At 45.1% G+C, this 20,125-nt stretch overlaps 1 protein-coding gene across 1 annotated transcript in view; it reads left to right on the top strand.

The window, feature by feature from the left end:
• The first annotated feature begins 224 nt into the window (after window positions 1-224).
• Window positions 225-20,125, top strand: part of PCP2 (Purkinje cell protein 2) — a 29,791-nt gene continuing 9,890 nt past the window's right edge. The window contains exons 1-3 of the mRNA XM_063121530.1: window positions 225-359; window positions 9,590-9,713; window positions 11,555-11,718. Of these exons, the coding sequence (XP_062977600.1) occupies window positions 225-359; window positions 9,590-9,713; window positions 11,555-11,718 (423 nt within the window). The remainder of the gene's footprint in view (window positions 360-9,589; window positions 9,714-11,554; window positions 11,719-20,125) is intronic.

Here is a 20,125-nt window from a genome sequence, read left to right as displayed (position 1 = left end):
GGTGGCATTGAGCCCGGGGGGGGGGGTGCTTAGTGCGGCAGTTCTGTATAAATCACTAAGAGCGGCATCAGGGCATCAGGGCTGTCATAGTGACCAGAGGGCGGGCAAAGTGCACAGTGCCGAGAGGTCCTATACAACCAACTCAGGGAGATAAAAACAGCCTCGTCGCTGGGGGAAGGAAGGAGGCTATTTGGAGCAGTGTGTGCAAAAGGGGGGGTCTCACAATGACAACAGTAGAAGCCAAGGCAGAAGAGGAGGAGAAAAAAGAGCCAGATTCAGAGCCAGCATCTGCTCCGGCTCCAGAGACAGAAACAGAGACTGAGCCGGCACCAGCACAGCCATCCAACCCATCAAGCGGGGTAAGGTTGACCCAGGGCATGGCATGATGGACTGCTGAGAAAGGGGGAAATTGGGTCCAGTTTTCCCACTGCTGTGGGGCTTGGGGCTGGCCTGTACCAACCGTGGAGGATAAAAAGGGGCGTTTATCCTATAGTAGGGTGGGTTGGTTGAATTCAGTATGGAGAGAGGTGAGATTCAGGATTGTGCGAGTCCTATCAAAAAGAAAATGCATCACTATGGTATCCAGTTTAGCTAGCTCTCTTTCATTCCTTTCGTGTAGTGGTCAGCTGCCATTTTCCTGTCCTTTATTAGTTTTCTCTATCTGTACTACCCTTCCTCTCTCTGTCCCATAGCCATTCTTAGTTTCTCCAACACTCCTACCATGTCCTGTGGGCACTTCCTTCTCGTATTGATTTTCAGTATCTCGTGTGTGTGTGTGTGTGTGTGTGTGTGTGTGTGTGTGTGTGTGTGTGAGAGAGAGAGAGAGAGAGAGAGAGAGAGAGAGAGAGAGAGAGAACATCTCCCACTGTCTATTAGTCCATAGCCCTGGTGTGTTAGTCATCAATGCCCATATTTTCTAATGTGGGCATGATTCACACATGCATATACAGTACTCAAAGTCCCTTTCTTTCAATGGCATCGCTTTGATTGATTTTTGATTGATTGATTTTAACCATATCTAAAGTGAATGTGAAAACTAGTGATAAAGTGAACATTATTGAAAGAGACCAGGATATGAATTCTACAGGTATTCACCAGAGATTTGTTATCTCTCCTGCCTACCCGGTGTTCTCTTTTCATCATTAAGCTCTATATTATTGCTAAAGAAAAATGTTGACAAAGCAACAGCCAGACTGGTGGGACAGCAGTTTTGTCCAGAGAGATCTAGATTTCTTGGTCCTCTGGAGCCTTTCCAGTCACATGTGGTTTTACAGTCTAAAAAAGTAAGGGACAGCTCTGGAGAAAAGCAGCCCAGGAAACCCCAGCTGGAGTCTGTCTTGTGGAAAGCAAGGAGTTCGAAAAAGTTCATGGGTCCTAGCAGAAACACCGGTTCTATTTTTGACCATCTGGAGCAACATGGTAGCAACCCTGGGCAAATGCAGTCTCTTGGTTGGATCCAGACGATGAAATCTACAGAAATTGACTTAGTCATGAATAACTTTTCACGATGGGGCTGAAGTGTGACTAACTTAGTTTGGAACAAACCCTCTGGACCAGCCTTCCCCAACCTGGTGTCCTCTGTATGTGTTGCACCACAACTCCCAGCATGCCACAGGTTGAGGAAGGCTTCTCTGAACGACTTAATGAAGAGAACAGTGCAGAATAGCAATCAAAAGAGGGGGGGGGGTTAAATCTTGTACATAGCACTAGGCTGCTGGGAATGATACTGTGGCTGGCCTTGGGCCCTTCATTTTAAAGGACACTGAAAATTCAAGAGAGTAAGAAAAAAAAGAGAGTTTATTTTACAGTTAGAAAATAAACAGGCCTGATGGGAACTCAGTGAAGACACACGGCTGTCTAAAGGAAACACACACACACACACACACAAGACCATGAAGTGCAGGGTCTAAAATTACCTAGCTGCACCACTGGTCACTGGGATAGTAAAAGCTGGGCTATATCTGTTCACCTGCATCTCATGGCCAAACGTAACGTGTAACCTCACATAAGAATAAGCTCCATTCTTTGCAGCCAAATGCTTCCATGAAGCCCAGTCTCTCAGTCAGCACATTTCCGTCTTTGCTATAGCAGGGTGCCCTGACCACACTGGCTGTTGGGCAGTCCTGGCAGAGGAGATTAATGCCTTAATTCCTAACACTTGCTGGCTTCACTCCAGGGCTGACAGACTTCCTTCCCCTCCCCTCGCCTGCAAGTCCTCTCACTTCCTCTACAGTTTAGCCTCAATCCTCTGCAGCAGCAGCTTAACTCTGCCCGTTCTTGGTTGCTGCCGCCGCGTTCCAATAGGGTGCTTTGCCCTCTAAGGTTCAACTTCTTTTCAAATACAAGCACAGCACAGCATTTCTAAAGCCCGATCGGGCTGGGGTGGGATGGCGTTAGAGACGGCAGGTCTTTCTTTCAAAAGTGAATGTCTGGGTCCATTCTGGCCCCCAGCTTCATAGATGGCTTTACCTGCCATCTGCCCCCCAGGCCTGAAATTCAATGTTCATTTTTTCTTGTATAGTCGTGGTGGCTCTTGGAATTGACATAGTGAGCTCCTGCACTTCTCACTTGACCACTGGAGATGCCATCAACTTGGTGAGAAAGGCCAGTGGTCAGTGATAGAGCACCTACTTTGCATGCAGAAGGTCCCAGATTCAATCCTTTCTGGATAGGATTGGGAAAGGTTCCTGCTTGAAAACCTGGAGAACCACTGCCCCTCTGACTCAGTTCTGGTCTGACTTAGTTTAGATCAGCTTCCTATGACTCCCTGTCATTTTAATCCTTATGTAACTATTCCACCCCTTTCATTTCTTACACAGTCATCTCCTTCCATCTATCTCTACATTTTGCTATGACCTTTTTATATATGACCCAAGGCCCTCTTTCTTCTGCTGAATCAAGACCCTATCCCAGTAATAATTCCTTATTTCACCTTGCACTCAGCTCTCTGCCCTGTCCCCCATCAGTGCTAGAAACATACTGAGGACATGGTAGATAGGGACTGCTCGCATGTCTTACATACGATAAATAAAACAAGACAGTCCCTGTCCACAGGATTACAATCTAAAAGACACAACACAAAAGGAAAAGGTGACAGGGAAAGAAGAGGGGGGAAAGCGGACTCAGGCATCATGATTTTAGTTATTCGTTTGGGACAGTGTTTTGTTTTCGGTTCTACATGTGTGTAACCAACATGATTTTGTTCATGGTTATTTGATGTGCCTGAACTTGCTGTCAAATGCTAAGAAATCAAGGTGTCATAGCAATATACATTGTATTGCACTTGTGGTGGTGAAGCTTCTGACAACCAATTGGCTGAGTTGATGTGATGACATAGGATATTCACGAACACTCCAACAAATCTAAAAGATACTTTCAGTCCAGCTTCTCTAGGGGAAGATCTTGATCTCTCTCATTCATTCATTCACAGGCACCAGGGTCAGTAGTTTTATGGGACAGACTGAGGAGACCCAGAAGGGAGGGAAACCATGGTACAGGGTGTCCAAAGTCAAGGTTGCTGAAGGAGGGGGACAAAGTAGGCAACAGAATGAGAAACAGGAATCTGAGGGGAGGGGAGGTAACATGAAAAGAGGCTTGAAGAAAAAGGAAGAGAATAAAGTGCTCTGAGCCAATTTCACATATTGACTTGGACTAATGAGACAATTATTTGGCTTCAGGTTTCTAGTTAATTTTTGATTGTTTGTTTTAATGCAGTTAGTTTCTAGCCAATGCAACATACATAAATACAAACGCCCACATCCACAGTCAACTAGTATAAATGTGGGATGTTTGCTGGTGAAATCAATACATATAAGACATCATTCTGTGGTTAGTCACCACTGATGGCAGATTGTGTTCAATTGTGCATGTATAAGAACCACTTCTAATTCAAGCCCTTACCAAAATAGGTCCTGAAAGACCACCATTGAGCTTTAATTACTTCTGAGATAGGAGTAGCAAGATCATTCCAGGCATGAAAGGCTACACCTGACCCTGGTACTGTGGCTGTAACTCTGTTCATCTTATGCGCTACTTGTCAGACATGATTTAAGCTCACAGTGCACATTCGTGAGATAGTAAAAAGTAGAGGCAGTTATTCTATGGAGTTTGTTCAGGAGGTAGAGCAGAGAATTTAAGTAAAATACGATACACTCAAAGCACCAGAGAAGACTTGCCCCACTTTAAGGCATGAGAGACACAGAATAACAAGCGGGACCCATACATATGGCAAAGCCACATATGGAAGCACAATTACCTTCCTGGCCTGACTAGGCAAGCTGGAGCAATGTCTTGTGAAATGAAAGCAAATAGACGGTCTGGTAATATCACCCTATTTTAAGGATTATACAACATCTGTGAGGAAGCCCAGCCAAAGCAATTATTTGGAGTGAGGCGGCTTTGGGGTGTCATGAAAGGGCATCAAATTGTTAGTCATGACATTTATTATTTCTGTACTTTTACTGCCAGGGAAAGATACTGGTGGGGGTTTGTGTCTCAGGTGCTGAAGTAACTCAACCAGCCTTGGATATGATGCACCTTCAATTGGGGAGGGGGTGCCATTTGCCATTCTAACTGAGGCAGCAAAATATCTTGGCCAGCCCTGAGCACTTCCTCTTTGCAGGAGTGCATCACTTTACAATTTGGACCATCTGGAGCTGGGTTTCAGGCCTCAGCTCAAAAATACTTGCAGCAGACATTTCCTTTATTGTCTGGCAGCCTCCACTTCCCATAGATTAACTATAAAACATTCTAAGGAGCAGGTGGGGACAATGATTCTTTATCTTGTTGATCTCTTCTTAGAAGGAATCCACTTTGCATATCACATGAGATGTAAACTTCCCACTTTCCCTGGGTTCTGCTGATTAATTTCCCTCCCTCTTTCAAAGTCAGTCTTAATTTAATATTTCAATAGAGGGCTTAAATGCAACTAGAGGACAGGATTTAGTGGCCTTCTGACTTTGAATGTCGTTTAAAAAAAACCACTTAAATCCTTTTAGTTCAAGATGAACAAGCTGATTTTCACAGTATGATAGACCTGAGATCCTCCCCTTTCATTATCCCCTCTGCATCCCTCCATTCTCTCAAGCCTAATAGCTAGCTAGCACCATCTCATCATCAGATGCAGTCTTATTCAGTGCCTCAGAGCGTCTCAAGATTTTGGTGAGGACATGGTAACCCGACAAATCCCACACAAATCCCTGAAACATCATAGATAATTGGGGGGGGGTTTACACTGGGCTTACGTGGGGAGCGGGCCATGCTGGAAGCAGGGAGGAAGTCTGCTTTTGACATAACGAATGATGCTGGAAATCTAATTTAAAAGTTCTGAATGGCACACTCCCAGTGGAGCCTATTTCCTTTGCACATCTGGGTGGTCCAGGCCTTCAAACGTTTAAGTGCAGAGAACGTGGGCGGGGGGAGAACAGTCTCAAACTCTTAGTGAACTCTATCTGCCTTTTGGGCAGAAATTCGTTTCTTTACTCAAGGGCTTTGTGTCTTGGATTTCACAACAACCCTGTCATTAGGTTGAAAACTATTTAAAAATATATATGTGGTGATGGAGACTATGAGGAACTTCACTCATTCCATGTGCTCCCCAACCCCCTGCTTGTGTTTTCACCAATATTTTGTTTGCTACCCTTTTTTATTTATTTATGGTCAATCTTCCCCCCCCCTCCCCCAAACCCAGTCAAGTCCTGCGAACTGGGAGCATTCACATGCACCAATTGCTCTTTGCTGCAAGTGGCCTCCTCTGCTGGCTGGCTGCCACTCCAACCGTTTGAAATGGTACAATGCAGGAAAAGGTGCGCCGTGTAATCCTGCCTCACCTTACAAGTGCCCTCTCTCTCGCATTTCTCCTTGGAGAAGACAGTTGTCCGTGCTTATGGGAGAAGAGTTATCACTCTCTGCATTTTATGATCATCCAAAGCTAGGACTGGAAAACCAGAATGTACTTTTATATAACATAAGTAAGTTCTGTAATGTAAACCTCAGTGTGATGTAGTGGCTAAGGCGTTGGACTGGGAGTTGGGAGATCTGGGTTCTAGTCCCCACATGGCCATGGAAACCCACTGGATGACTTTGGGCCAGTCACAGACTCTCAGCCCAACCCACCTCACAGGGTTGTTGTTGTTGTGAGGATAAAAATGGAGAGGAGGAGTAGGATTATGTACGCCGCCTTGGGTTCCTTGGAGGAAAAAAGGCACGATATAAATGTAATAAATAAATAAATAAACTTTCAGCAATATTTAGATTTTCAGCCTTCATCCATGCACTTTGAACTGTATTTCGTTTGTTATTGTCTTGTGGTTATTAAGAATTTCTATACGATATACTTGTATTCTTTAAGGTATTATGTGCATCATATGTAATTTCCCTTAGTTGATTTGGGATCACATCTCTTGTGTTTGCACTGGCTCTCTAAGGCGAGGGCCACAGGCTAGCAGGGCTCCACTGAGGCACAAGAATACAGGCCAAGCACCAGAACTGCCTTTGTGGCTAGAGCTGCCTAATTGGTCAACTGTGGCCAGCCACATGATCACAACCAGCTACTTGCTTGTCACAAGATACGATGTTGATCTTGGGGAGTTCTCTCTCTACTCCTGTACAGAGTTAGTAGTGAACTGTGGTAGGTTACCCAAAAACAGTTCCAAAACATACTAAGCAGAGGTTATCAACTGCAGAAGAACTGCCTTATGCTTCCTAATTGAAACAGAAAAGGAGCCAACATGAAGTGCGTCTTGGCTGCATGTCCAGTAGTATATTTTAAAAATAAATAACAAAGTGTATTTGCAGACACTTAATAATATTGGGTTGTGTGTGTGTGTGGGGGGGGATAAACCACAGACCACACTGGATCCTAAGGCGGTTGGGGGTGGGGGGGGGGAGAGATAAACCATAGACCACACTGTAGTGGTTTTAGTGATGGACTAAGACTCAGGAGACCTGGGTTCCAGTCTCCACTCAACCATGAAGCTCACTGGGTGACTTTGGGCCAGTCACTGACTCAGCCTAACTTACCTCACAGGGTGGTTGTGATAATTAAATAGAGAGGAAGAAGACCTCCATGTAAGCCACATGGGCTCCTTGCAAGAGGGGAAAAGGCAGGATATAAATGTAATAATAAATTAAATTAATAAAAAGAAAGTACATGCATGTTTTGGCTTAGTTACAAGAAACAGCATATTCTGTGGTTTGGTTCAGAAAGCAGCTCTGACCATCTGGGAGTCCTCAAAACTGTTGTTGGAAAGACTGCTCCAAGTCTCCAAACCTTCACACCTCACCTCAATTATTCCTCAACATTATAAAATAAAATAAAACCAGCCCATATTTGGGAACGGTAGATACTTCCCAAACCAACTTCATGGCTTTCCTGAGGCAATGTGGACTTGATTACCATCATGGTCAGGTAGATGGTAAAATTAATATCCGCAGAAGTGAAAATTCAATATGTAAATCCAATAACCTAACTTTCTACAAAAGATTTAGGCTCTAACAGGAAGCTTTAGTTAACCCTTGGTGGGGGCACACACATGAATGGACCATAAACATAAGTAGGGACTGATTGCCTACTATGAGAAATTAATTTAACATTTGGCTGATACACATCAAAGTCCTCAAACAACTGATATCCTGACAAAAGTAAGGCTGGAAATTAATTCAAATCCACATTTCCCAGGGTCTGTCACGGCGTGATTTTAAATAAATAAATAAGTAAGTAAGTAAGTAAGTAAGTAAGGCTATTTTACTTAAAACCAGTAGGACAAACTTATTCAAACTATAATTATAGTTAGATTTCCTCATATCTAGAAAAATCAGCTGTCTTAATGCTAACATGGCATACTGCCCATACTTTTTTCACACCAAATCCTGCAGCCCAAACACATCTCTGTCACTCACCCACCTCCTTAGGGCAAGATGTTTGTGAGGACCAAGCGTGGCTTATTTTGCCAATGGCCCTAAGTCCCTTTAACTCTGCAGATATTCAACCTAGGTAGACATGAACTCATGGAGGTGGGTGGGGAGGGGATTGCACGTGCTGCCCTCAGCCCTGTGTATTCATTGGAACAAGGGGCCTGTAGGCACAGACATTTCATCGTTCCTAGGCACTGAATGAGAATTATGTACCCTGCAAAAATTGAGGGAACAGAACACACACTTTCAGAGCTTACGTTCAGGACAACATTCCTGGCAGTAGCATATCAACAAGTCCATTCTAGTCCAGATATACTATCAGGTCAAGAGGGCAGGGCTCCTGCAGCTTTAACTGTTGTGATGAAGAGGGAATTTCACCAGGTGCTGCATGCATACAAATGACACCTGTAGAAATTCCCCTTTTATACAATTCTTTAAAATACAGGAGCTCTGACCTCCTTTCCATATGGTCATGCTGTGTGTGTATATGTATGTATGTATACACAGCAACAAACAAATAGAACACCCATACATGCTCACACACGCTGTAGTGTGTGTGCGCGCACGTATGGGTGTTCTATTTGTTTGTTGCTGCGTGTGTGTGTGTGTGGTTTGAAAGCATCTGTGTTTTATCCTTACAGGTGCCTGAACCAGTATTTTCCTATACAATATCTTTCATGGGGTCTGGTGCCATGGATTGGCTAAATGAGTGAGGCGTGAGTCGGAAAGTCGCCTGTCACTTCAAATCACAGCCACAAAAGTCACCAGCTGTCCTTAGGCAAGCCGCTATTTCTCAGCCTCAGCAGGCACCCCCTCCCCACCCACCAATTTGCAATGTGAGGGATAATAACTTTTCCCTACCTTGCAGGGCTGTTGTAAGGATGACTGAGATAACAATGTATGTGCTTTTTACACTCAAAAATGATACCAGCTATCCCCAACCTGGTGCTCTCCCAATGTGCTGGACTATGGCTCCAAGCATCCCTGCCCATTGGCCATGTTGGCAGGAGCTGATGGGAATTGAAGTCCAACACATCTGGAGGGCACCAGGTTGGCTGCCCTATATACATGCTAAGTATTATGAATGGCAATGCTAGTCTTATGCCTAGCTATGTCTGTATACATAGGGCTGTGGAGGCCATCTTTGTTTGCTGACTGGTAAGTCAGAGAAGGCAGAGGAAACTGTCTTCATGGTTTCCCCAGCAATCCAGCTCTGTCAGGTGAAAAAAGATGCACATGTAACACTCCCTGTGAACTAGTGATGTCGCCATGTTTCATAATTAGTTGGCTGATTGGTCAGAACTCACCTGTTTGTAAGAGGAGGGGCCGTGGCTCAGAGGCAGAGCACATGTTTCGCATGTAGAAGGTCCCATGTCCCAACGCCGACATCTCCAGATAGTGTTGGAAGAATTCCTGCCTGAAACCCTGGACAGCTGCTACCATCTGAAAGACGGGCTACATGTTCTGACTCAGTATGAGGCAGCTCGCCAACGTTCCTAACGCTCACCTCTGTAGTGAGACCATATTTGGTGTATTATGAATTTACTATTAATTCGGAATTGATTGTGAGCTTTGTTCCTGATGACACTAACAACAGATGGTCAGAGGAGAAGATGCTTGAGGACACAGGATGGGTGGTGTCAGGCCTTGCTTATTCATTGTTTTTGTGTTGCAGTCAGGCTCCCCAGAACAAGAAGGATTCTTCAATCTGCTGAGCCATGTACAGGGAGGACGCATAGATGAGCAACGTTGCAACATTCAGATTGTGCACAGCAAGAGTGGCTCAGACACTGAGAAGAGTGAGTTAAAGCAAGCTTGGGTGAGAGGGATGAGTAAAGGGGAGGTACTCAGGAGCTACTTATTACGTCAGTGCATACTTGCAAGAGCTAACAAAGCTCTTGACCCTCCCCTACCCCCAGAATATGTGAGGTCAACTCTTCTTGCAGGTCCATTTCCTTACAAAGCTGTTGACTCTAGTCCTAGGATGTGGGAAGTCTGCCTACCATTAAGTCTTCCAAAGTCTTTATACCAAGGGTAGGCAACGTGTGGCCCTCTGGATATTTTGGCCTACAATTTCCACCATCCCTCACCATTCGCTATGCTGTCTAGGGCTCTTGGGAGTTGTAGGCCAAAATTTCTGGAGGGCCACAAGTTGCCCACCACCGCTTTATAGGATTATCTGTACAAAGCCAGTAGCTGGGAAGTCTGTTTGCACTAGAGACGTATGTTCTCTGATGACTAGAGTCTAGCCTAGCCCATTTGCCTTGAACACCTTTCTGTAGTGCAATCAAGATTCCCTAGCTAAAGTCTTGGTTTGTCAGTGCAAGTTGTTTCCAACATTGGCTGGGCAATCATGAAACGATGCTGACCTGGGTGAGGAATATCACAACCAAGAGCTGGATCCAGATACCTCCATGATGGCTGCCAAGGACATTGCCATAGTAATACTTCAGTAGATGAAATCAACAGGTCATCATAAGATATTCTTTCCAGAGAGGTAGCCATGTTTGTCTCTTGCAGTAGGGATAACAGAGCATCTTGTGGCATCTTAAAAATTAACACACTTAGTTTGGATTAAGGTTGTGTGGACTATAAGTCAACACTGGAAATCTAGTTAGAAGAAACTAGACCAGATGAGCACAAGCCCTGTTTTTATCCAGAAGGGGCTGGGTAAAAATACGAAAACCAAGGTGTGGGGAAACCATTGTGATATTTGCTTAAAGAGACTAGAACTTGATCTGTTGTAATTTGGTGCTTCTTTTGTGTATGGAGTTGGGATATGGACTGAACCAGGAAGTTACTTCTCCAAAGTTTTCAGAGGGGTTGGGGGAGACTCAAAGAGCTGAATAAATCCCCATGCTGTCCTAACAAGGGGACAGGACAACCATGCAGGACCCCTCCTATTAGAAGGGTGATGGAAGAAGCAAGCCCACTGATCCACTGAAGGAGATAATTTTGGATATTGACACTGAAGACTGCCACCAAAATCAGTTGAGAGGCAACTGTGTCAGTTGAACCACCTACATCTTTTCAGCTCTAACACAGAAGATGTATACGGGGATCACAATGCAAAAACAGCAATGGTAAAGGATAATTAGATGTTTTGGCAGCTCTGAATGTGATATGTGAGGTTCTGTTCTAGACTCAAAACCAAGACCCAGATGTTGCCTCCTACCAGGTTGGGCTTCAACAAATCCAACTTCCTGTATCTGGAAGCCTGACTCCACAGGGCAGGTTATGGGAATGGTGGAATGGTGTGTTGAGCTCTTGGACTGAAACCACTAAATACTGATTGCTCAGTTTAGAGAAGCAATGGCACTAAATGGAGTTTATTTATTTATTACATTTTTATACCGCCCAATAGCCGAAGCTATAACTATAAAATGACAGAAAGTGAGCCTATCATAGCCTTATCCAACCTGGCACCCTCCAGATGTGTTAAACTAGAACTCCCATCAGTCCAGCTTTCTGGGGATGATGGGGGTTGCAATCCAGCACAGCTGGAGGGTACCAAATTGTGGGGACAGGACCTGACCCCTCACATGGAAAGTCCACAATACCTAAGAATGGAGGGCCAAGCCTTAGTGCTGTGCTCCCTCTGTAAGCCATCCTCTAATGGTCCCTTCTGTTTCTTGGGCAGAAGGCAGCCCCAGCCCACCACCAGAAATGGACAACTTCATGGAAATGCTGGCGAACACACAGAGCCGGCGGATGGATGATCAACGCGTCAGCTTCAACTACCTCCCAGGCTTCCAGAACGCTGACCGTAATGCCAGTAACAAGCCGGCCACTGGGGCCACCAAGGTGAGGGCAGGTGGGAAAGCATGTGGCGGGAGGGGGGGCGCAGAGTGACCTCAGAATAGCCGCGCTGTGTAACAGTAGCTTGGCTGATAAGCTACACAGCCTGTCTCCACACCCTGGAAACAAACAGTTCAAGCTGGAAACAAACAGTAGGATAAAAGTGCAGAGGCCTTGTCCCGGCCCGCACTGTGTGTTGTTTTGTAAATAGATGCCTTCACTTCCCACAAAGGAGCCCTCAAGGTGGCTTACGTGAATAACGAAAACATATAAAATTGCAAACCATGATAACTCAAATATAAAAACACTTGTAAAAACAAAACAAAAACCCAAACAATTTCTGCAAAACTAAATGTAAGCACTCATTTCTCCCCCGCCACGATCATCCAATATGTTTTCCAAGCATTACAAAAACCCCGCAAAATGTGTTTACCAGAGACAATAGCAGGATGGGTAAGAATCCCAAGAGCTCTAATGCCCTGAAAAAGAGTATTATCTACCTCCTAAGAAGCAGTAATTTCATCTGTGCAGCCCGCATGATAATTGCGTAAAAGGATCACTGGCTTTACCCACTGGAGGGCAGTGCTGCTTGCCTCCTCGGGACACTAATGGATAGCAGAAATCCTAACTTTTTTACTAGAATTATTTGTCTGCTGCCTTCTTCAATCACAACTACTGCTGCCACTGGTTACTATTCCCTGCTGATAAGAACTTCAATTACTTCCCAGGTTCCCCAGCAACTGCGGGGGTGGGGGAGGGGTATTTATTATCATAAGAGCACCGGGTTGCAGAGATGGCAAAGGATAGGTCCAAAGTTGTCGTCTTCATCCTTTATTTAGCACCTCTATGCGCAAAGAGGGTTCCCATTTTTTTCGCCGGAGTGATTTATTTTGTTCTCTTCTTTGGCAATCCCATGAGGTGGGTCAGTACTATTCTCATTTTCAAAGTGGGAAACTGAAATTGAATTAAAACAATTTGGTACATGGCTACGCTAGATCTGAACTTCCAGCTTCCCAGGTCAAAATCATATACAGTACAATTGCCGCTTTTACTTTTAGCACGCAAACATCTAGCTTGCATGGAATGCTTTTTAAAAGGTGAAGGCAATGCTTGCTAAAACCAATAAAATGGGATGGGGGTTGGGGATCGTAATCCTAATTCATATGTCCAGCAATTATTGCCTGTCAAGGTCCTCTGAACACTGTTCCTTCTGTTTTTGCACTGTTACAGCTTTTAGCAGGTAGGGCAGATTATAATTTAACCTAACATGGATGCCGCTGCCATCTCAAATAAGGCATTGCTTCTAGCAATGCTGCAGCAATCTTATCTTCTGCCACTCAGTCATGGATTGTTTTCACATGGGAGACATAAATCAGCTCTTGTTTCAGTAAGCTCCCAACAAGAATGTAAAACCTGCGTTGACTGGGATAGACTTTTCTTTTGAATTCTCTTCCATATTGACAATATCCACGTACGCACAAATAACTCAAGAGGCAAGCTCAAAGGTGTCTTTTCATGTATGACAAAGAACCTCTCCTTACACAAACGCACACGCGTGCACACCTTCACTCATCTCTTTCTTTCTTTCTCAGGGCCACTTCAATATGATTTATATCTATAAAACTGTAGCAAATGTATTTCCACCTGCATGTATCATACACGTACACTGCAGACCCCAGGGGTTTGGGATTAGCCATACATAACCCTCCCTACCAGGGAGATGGGACTGAGGGCTACTTTGTATAGTAGCTTCTCCTTCTCAATCAGAGCCTGTTTGGTTCTATTCATCTGCCAGAGCTGTGTACAAAAACACTACGTTCGTGAACACTCATTCTATCTTAATCAGTCACGTTGTGCTTCAGTTCTCTAAATGATTTGGGTACTCTCCTCCACTATCCCCCGTCTATATTTTCTAATCCTTTCTTTTTTGGGGGAGGGCAAAGCACTTAACCTATAACTTTTGTTCAATGTGGAAGCAGGAACTGGACCTTTAGGTCACAGACTCACATCCTGCAGAACCCGTCTGCTTGAGAAGTCTCCCAGCTCATGATAAAACACATAATGTCTTGTTTCCCGTGGCCCCGTTAACCCCCCTGGTGCAAGTATTAACCTTGTTTGTTGGGTCTCTTCGACAGATTGTCACTAACCTTCCCTTGCTACAGGTGGCCTTGTGATGTCCTCCTCGTGATTCAACCGATTAACTCTTCATTTCTGTTTCTCTCCTGTGTTTTCTGGCTGGATCAACATGAGACCATGTCTGTGCTTTATTGTGTTGTGTCTGCAAGAAGTTTCTTCTCCAGGCTGGCTCTTTCCACGAAGCTTTTAACATGCTGGGGCTAGAGAAGGCCAGAGCATGTCCTTGCTGCATGAAGCCCCTGCAAATCTAGGGGCAAGCAAAGAAAAGTGGAAGATGGGATTTTCGACACAGAACAGGGAGATTAGCAGCTGAACATGGGCAAGGAAAACAGGCCGCAATATGGCACGTCAGGCTTTCTCCCTGCCCTGCTGTCCTGACACCCGTGAAACAGCAGAGCTAGCCTGGGAGGCAACATTCTCAACCCAGCCTCTATAAAATACTGAAAATGTCATCAGTTGCCTAGGTTAGGGTAATCACAAATGCCCAAGACAAGAGAGATGAACACAGGGGTGGGGGTGGGGGGCAGGTTGGATCCCACTGCTTCCTTGCAGGTCTCCCTAATCATTAGGGTATGCTGGTCCACCCCACCTTCTCCATGGGATGGGAATTTGCACTCAGTTGTGCCTAGAGCTGCAAGGATTCTCCCCGTTCTCTCTCCTTCGCACAATTATGGAGGACAGCGCATCCCATTTGCAGAGATGACAAAACAAACACAGAGATGATAAAACATCACATTTTCAGAGATGGTAACACACCCAGCTCTAAGGTTAATATGATCAGATGATGAAAGTGCTCCTTCCCATCTCTACAGCTATGCTACAGAAGATGGAGGTGGTGCTGGTGCTGTTTCAACTTGGGGCTGAGTTGACACAATCTAGAGCCTCATTGAAAACCACTGCTGTCTGTTACAAGGGAGGTAGCATGCAGTCAGCTTACCCTGCATAGTAATATATTTTCCCCCACCAGCAGTGAAATTATATTGCTTACACTTCCAGGAGCTTTCATGGGAGCTCAGCATGTTGGACTGGCACCTTCTATGCACAGATTGATACAGCTTTATGTAAACAACCATGCAATTGTGCATCATTCCCCTACAACAGTGTTTCTCAAACTGTGGGGTGAAACCCTTTGGGGCAATGTGGCACACCTGCCGAGGCTCAAACTCCCAGGGAGGGATAGGATGGTGTGGCAAAAGGAGCCTTCTTCCCACCCTCCTAGTCATAGGTGTGTTGAATGATCTCTAACAGAGGGTCCCCAATTGATTGGCCATTGAATTTGTGGGAGAGAGCTGTGTTCTGCTTGCTTCACTATCCTGATTTGGGAGGAGCTATTGCTTTCATATTGTTTCCCATTTCTGGTCTTTAGGAGGGGCTAGACCGATCCTGTAATATTCCTCTTCTAACGCCCAACTCTCTTGATTAGGGCCTCAAGCACAGATCCTGAGCAAATGGCTCTATATGTGAGCAATAGTGTCTAAGGTTCTCTACCTGCTCACCTGGGGAACAGATGATTGGTGCTAAGTTTAGGCACTCAGAAAGTAAAGGAAGTTTGAGGGGCACTGAGCTTAAAACATTTGTGAAACACACTCCTATAATGTAGTTATCACAAATAATGCACTAATGCACTATGCCAGGTTTTCCAGAAGTAGGCATCAAACAATCTGGCATAAGTAGGTCAAGCAATGTGGAGGCATTGGGCATGGTCAGGGGTGCCCTGAATGAAGACAAAATGATGTAGGTATGTTCCTTTGGTAAGATGTTTGGAACAAAGGACGAGCCATTAGTAGCATGGGGCTAGAACAGAAAAATCTCTGCAGGCAGGTAGGCGGTGGTAGCCCAGACTGGGAAATGCCAATTAGCAATGAATAAGAGCCACAGGACACAACACACCCACCCGCAGCTTTCTGGAATCTTGATCAGAGTCTGTTTGATTTGTATATGTCTGTATTTGTGTCTCTGTATTATGTCCAGTAGGGCAGCTCCATCGGGAGGGAAACATGCCCATTTTTCCTGCACTACCACCGTCGTTATGTTCTTCTTTGCAGAAATGAGTACTTCCCCAACCCTGGTCAGGGAAAGCACGAGACAGACAGCAGCCCGATGCCACCAAGCACAGCGCTCCGCCGCTCACCCAATAGCGTCCCCTACCGCAGCACCCATCCCGTTCGTTCTCTGTACACGCCCTGCCAGTCCAATAAAGGCTCAGATGGTTTCCTCCTCGTCGGTTTCCTTAGCAGATTACCCTTAGCTCAACCTGGTGGGAATGGCAGATACACACTTGTTGGTACAAGGAACAGCCACTTCTAGTAGGATGGTATCATGTTGTACTGGGGAAGAACAGCGCAATTTCTCACATACTCAAACACAGGGGAAAGGAGGGCAGATAAAACTGCACTGGCTAAATCATTCCCAGCAGCGGCTAAGAATACAGCAGGACACTTCCCCCTTTCAGAGACTGAGCAGTGCTGCCAGACTAGTAAACTGCATTCAAACTGTACAGCAAAGAAAGTGATGTCTTTGGATATAATTCATGGGTGCCCTTCATGTCACATCCTCTTCAAATAAATTTAAACACACATACACTACACGCAGCACTTCCTTTCTGAATTAAGCAATAAAACATACCGATGAGAGGATCGGAACTATTGCACATCAGAGGTAATACTTCGTTGTGAAAGATGGGGTGTGTGTGTGTGTGTGTGTGCTCACTCATCTCTTTGCTCGCGTCACAAACTCCCTGCAAAAGACGGTGCAATTATGCCTAATCACAGAAGTTGGAAATGAGTGGAGAAATCATTGGAACAGAAAGAAGAGCACGTAGAGGACACATTAATAACCCTTCGGCATAATGGTGTCTGCATGCATCATAAACCACAAACCTTTAAATGAACATCATAAAGCACTGTCAGGAATGGCCCACAGTTCGAGAGGGAGAGGTGCAGGGGCTGAATAGAAGTACACAGATGAGCAGTGCGGGATGATTGCAGATTCCACAGGCTACGCAATGCATGTAACTATGGCAATATCAAGCTTGCATATTTCACAAATGTTATCACTTAGGGAAAAAAGGTGATGTGGGAAGTGATCCTCAGCATTAAACTGTAGTAAATACACACAAAGAGCTCCATCACACTAGCATTTTATCTCACTGTTGTCCTGCCTTGTTTACCGTTTTGCCCCGGGACCCTCACACAACATCGTCCCTGTCCTGCAGTCATCTTGCCTCTTTCCCTCCATTTTCCGTGTTTTTCTAGGGCAGGGAAAGTGCGGTATTTTTTCTCCACGCAGGATAAAACTACCATTCCATCCCCATGTATTGCTGTCCTTATGCTATGTCACAGAATGTCCCTTCTTGGGGGGCATGTGTGTTGAAGGGCATTCTTGCTGACGAAAGGGTGGGGGTAGTTCTCCAGCGTGCCGAGTCAGTCGAACAGACTTTTGCTGCTACAACCCCACTCTCATTGCTCTATCATCCATCTGTTTCAACATCCCCCTTTCTTTTGCCCGCCAATGAAACACTAAATCGTTAAACTTTAGACAACAAAACCAGAGCGGGGGGTGGGGGCGCCTAAGTCCATCAGAATGTCCATCAACCACAAGAACCAATTAACTGGAGAGGGAAGGGGCAGGATGGGGAGCAATACCAGGAGCGGAGCTGGCACACGTTAAAAGGTAAACAAGGCGAAATAGCACAACAACACACACACATGAAAGTGACCAGTGCTTGATGCACTAATGAAACGGAGGTGGAAATTGCGGTTGTGTACCAGGAAAAAAACGTAGGTGTGATGGAGCTCAAATTGGATTACATGGCAGAGATATTGGATAAATACATGAGTTAAAACAGGCATTTTTCTCCAGTACACTGTAGCTTTAGGAGTTCTCTTTTTCCCTCTACTACCTGGATGCAGAAAGGGCTGTGACTCAGTAGTACAGCACACGTTTTGCATGCTGAAGTTCCCAGGTTCAATCCCTGACATCTCCAGCTAGGGCTGCAAAGCCTTTGAGTCCCTGGAGAACCTCCACCTGTCAGTGAAGACAACACTGAAGTAGATGAACCAATGGTCTGATTTGGTATAAGGCAGCTTCTGATGTTCATCCATCCTTGAGAAATATATGAGAGAGAGAGAGAGAGAGAGAGAGAGAGAGAACACAACCAGGGCTCATCACATACAGATGGCAAGGTGAAGAAGCACACAATTGAATTTGTTCTGGAGAGATACTTTCAGCACCAACATATTCTCATACTCAAGGATGGCCCAAGATATTTTGCTGCCTGAGGCAAAGAAGCAAATGGCAGCCCCACACTCATGTGCGTAGTATCCAAGGCCAACCAAGTTATTGTGGCACCTGAGACAGGAAATCCCACAAGCATCTCCCCGCCCCGCCCCCCCCCATGGCACTAAAATACAACATTAATAGTTTAAATAACTGAACATGTGCTGCCTTTTCATAACACCCCAAATCAGCTATATGAGGCTTCACTCTACCTCATAGTTGGGCCAGCCCTGCCTATACGTATTTACCATCGGAAGCCAGCCACATAGAATACACCATCCCTACTAATCCATTGCAAGTCTATATCAGCAGAAAACCCACATGGGCTGAAGCAGCTCACATGCCTGAACTGTGGGGTTATGAAGGGCTGAACTAGTTTGCACCCAACTCCTGAAATATAGCCCTCTTAGTTGTATCCTCAACTCTACAGCTATCATCCTGGTAACTATGAGGTTTAATTTGGGCACAGAAAGTTGGGTTTGATTTATGTTCTCCGCCTCTCAAGTAAATTTTCTCCTTTGGGCTGAAAATCTTGCTTTGTTAAGAGAGAATTACAGAATGTTTGGTAACCCACCTCTGCTGATACCCAAGTTTGTATAGCTGTGTCACTAATCCCAGCACTGAGCTCAGAATGAGCTCAGTTTGCTCATATATAATAGACACATGATTTAGCATTTTTCTTCTCTAAACACGGGGCTATCAATATTTGTGTTCTCACATAGAAAGAATTAGCAGCTGCCACATTTAAGTACCTGTGTTTGGGTGTAATATCCAACTCATGGCAATAGATTTCCCCAAAACTGGGGGAGCAAAAGAGAATACAAACAACTTAGGCCTTAGCTTGACCTACCTGTTATCCCGCAACGGAGGAGGGAAGATCTCGCATTGTGTTTAACGCGAGATCCCTCCTTTGTTTACATGCGATGCATGATGTCCTCAGAAGGAGAGGCGTTGCGTCCGCCATTTTAAATTTTTTCTTAAAGGACCAGCAGCGCACGAATGCTCGTGCGCAAAAGGGAAATTTTTAAAATTTAATTTACTTTCCCTGCTCCCCCACCCTACCCTCGATGGGCGCAGCTCCCAGCTTCGCGCAAGGAATCACACGGCACCAGGTCAACCCGCGGCACCCGGCCACATGTTCCGCAGTCTCTGGCTCAGCAGAAAAACTAGGGCCAAAGGGGAGGGCTCTATCCAGGGGCAAGGGAGGGATCATCCCTCCCTGATCCCGGGATCCCCTGTGCATCATGTGGACACCCAGGGACAATCCCTGGGTTCACTCCAGGATAAAGCCCCATCTACCTATGGCCTTAGAGGTTAAGTTAAATAGGAAGAAGAAAATACTGGTTACAAAGGAAGTATAAAACATAATCTTAGGGTTGCATCCAAAGTAAGTCTTACTTAAAATAGACCTATTGAAATGAACAGAGCTTAAATTAGACTAATGCTTAGGGTCCAACTCTTATTCTACTACAGTTGTAACAAAGGTAGCACAGATCCTATCTCAGTAATTGCATGTTGTAAGCTACAATGGCAAGAATCAAAACACACTGAACGAACTCCACGGGAGGTGAACTAAGTTAAATTGAGACTGCACAATAGTGGGGTTTGTTTTCATACATCTTCAGGTATAACATTTTTGCACCTCACTCCCTGAGGCCAGTACAGAACAATTCTATGCAGAAGCACAGAAGTAGATTGCACATTCCCATAGACTAAGGGGAGAGAGATCTTGGACATCATGCAACACAAAACCAAAAATGTACTACTTCTATAGGAGAGCCCCACTGCCAAAGATTTGAATGGTTAATTAAAACAGGTATGTGAAATTGAGCTCCTCCAGCCACAGTTCTCCCATTTCCAGAAAAAAGGGGAAAAAAGCTCTGTCACAAGGGCCTGCATGAGGCATTTCCTCTTTCTGCTTTTTTCTTGGCAAGGAGAGGCCCTCTGCACTACTCACCTTGGGCTCTTCTGTCCTCCACACTATTCTCGCCTTGGGCCC

The sequence above is a fragment of the Elgaria multicarinata genome, chromosome 3 (genome assembly GCF_023053635.1).
Source record: "Elgaria multicarinata webbii isolate HBS135686 ecotype San Diego chromosome 3, rElgMul1.1.pri, whole genome shotgun sequence".
Taxonomy (NCBI): Eukaryota; Metazoa; Chordata; class Lepidosauria; order Squamata; family Anguidae; genus Elgaria; species Elgaria multicarinata.
This window is presented reverse-complemented; position numbering and strand designations above follow the sequence as displayed.